This window comes from Eurypyga helias, unplaced genomic scaffold (genome assembly GCF_000690775.1).
Source record: "Eurypyga helias isolate BGI_N326 unplaced genomic scaffold, ASM69077v1 C15556577, whole genome shotgun sequence".
In the NCBI taxonomy this organism is placed as follows: Eukaryota; Metazoa; Chordata; class Aves; order Eurypygiformes; family Eurypygidae; genus Eurypyga; species Eurypyga helias.
In genome coordinates, this window is record NW_010284166.1 from 1 (window position 1) to 996 (window position 996).

The following is a 996-nucleotide window of genomic DNA, read 5'->3' on the forward strand; positions in this document are numbered from 1 at the left end:
TGTTCTGCAGGAAAAAGGCTCCAAGGAAAGGATTTCGGACAAAGCCAGTCCTGTCTGTGCAGTGTGGGGTGCTGAGGGCCCGGATGACCCCCACCGGGGGGTGCAGCAGGGGAGCTCAGGTCCCAGAGCAGCCCTGCCAGGCTGGGCCAGTTGGGAGATTCTGGCCCATCAGGGGAGGAAAAGCTGCTTTTGGGCAGCGACTGGAGCTTTGGATTTTACCTGCCGACTTGTCCATCACGCAGTAATCGGGTGAGTTCTCAAAATACACCAGATCTGTTTTCGTGGGTTTCCTGAAGTTCTTATTGGCCACCATGAAGCCAGTGCCATCCTGGTTCATCGTCACCTGGATGGCCCCGTTGTATTTCTTCCTTAGGTAATCCCCCGTTTTCCGGAAATCTGACATGGCCAGCCAACAAGTCCTTAGTGTGCAGGAGCCGCTGACCCCATGGCATTTGCATTCCAGCTTCAGGAACCGCTTCACAGCCTGTGGGAAGAGGGATGCTGTGATGACCAGTGGCCGCCCTGGGCATCGCCCCTGGGTCTGCTCGTCCTTGGCACAGCTTACCAGCCCTCACCGGCACGGGACGGGGCTCCCAATGGGATGGGATTCTAGGAATGGAGGACACATTCCCATGGTCACCAATGCCAGCATCAACAAGAACACGTGCTGGGGTGAAGGTAAGCCGGGTCCTGCATCCCCATGGGGCTGTCACCCGGGCAGGGCACGTGGGGGGGCACTGAGGGTCACCCACGGACACCCAGGGTCTCCCTCCTACGCCTGAGCTGCTCCCACTGCCCATTCCCGTGCCGGGAGCTCCGGCAGGACAGCTGGCCAGGCGCTGGGGTCGGCTGCGGGGGCTGCACTCACCATCCTCCCGCAGCGGTTGTTGTGTAGGTTCATCAGCGCCCGGGCATCCTTCACCTTCTTCTCCTTGGCGTCCACGAAGGCTTTGGCAAAGCGGATCCCGTAGTTGATGTTGTCGCTGCAGCCGCCCC

The 996-nt window shown here is 60.3% G+C and overlaps 1 protein-coding gene across 1 annotated transcript; it reads right to left on the minus strand.

The window, feature by feature from the left end:
* Window positions 1-115: 115 nt before the first annotated feature.
* LOC104515879 (protein Wnt-2b-like) lies at window positions 116-988 on the minus strand (the record flags this gene model as incomplete). The annotated part of the gene is made up of 2 exons (XM_010160021.1): window positions 116-484; window positions 869-988. Coding segments are annotated over 2 exons (489 nt in total), but the record flags the coding sequence as incomplete, so codon positions are not given.
* Window positions 989-996: the final 8 nt, after the last annotated feature.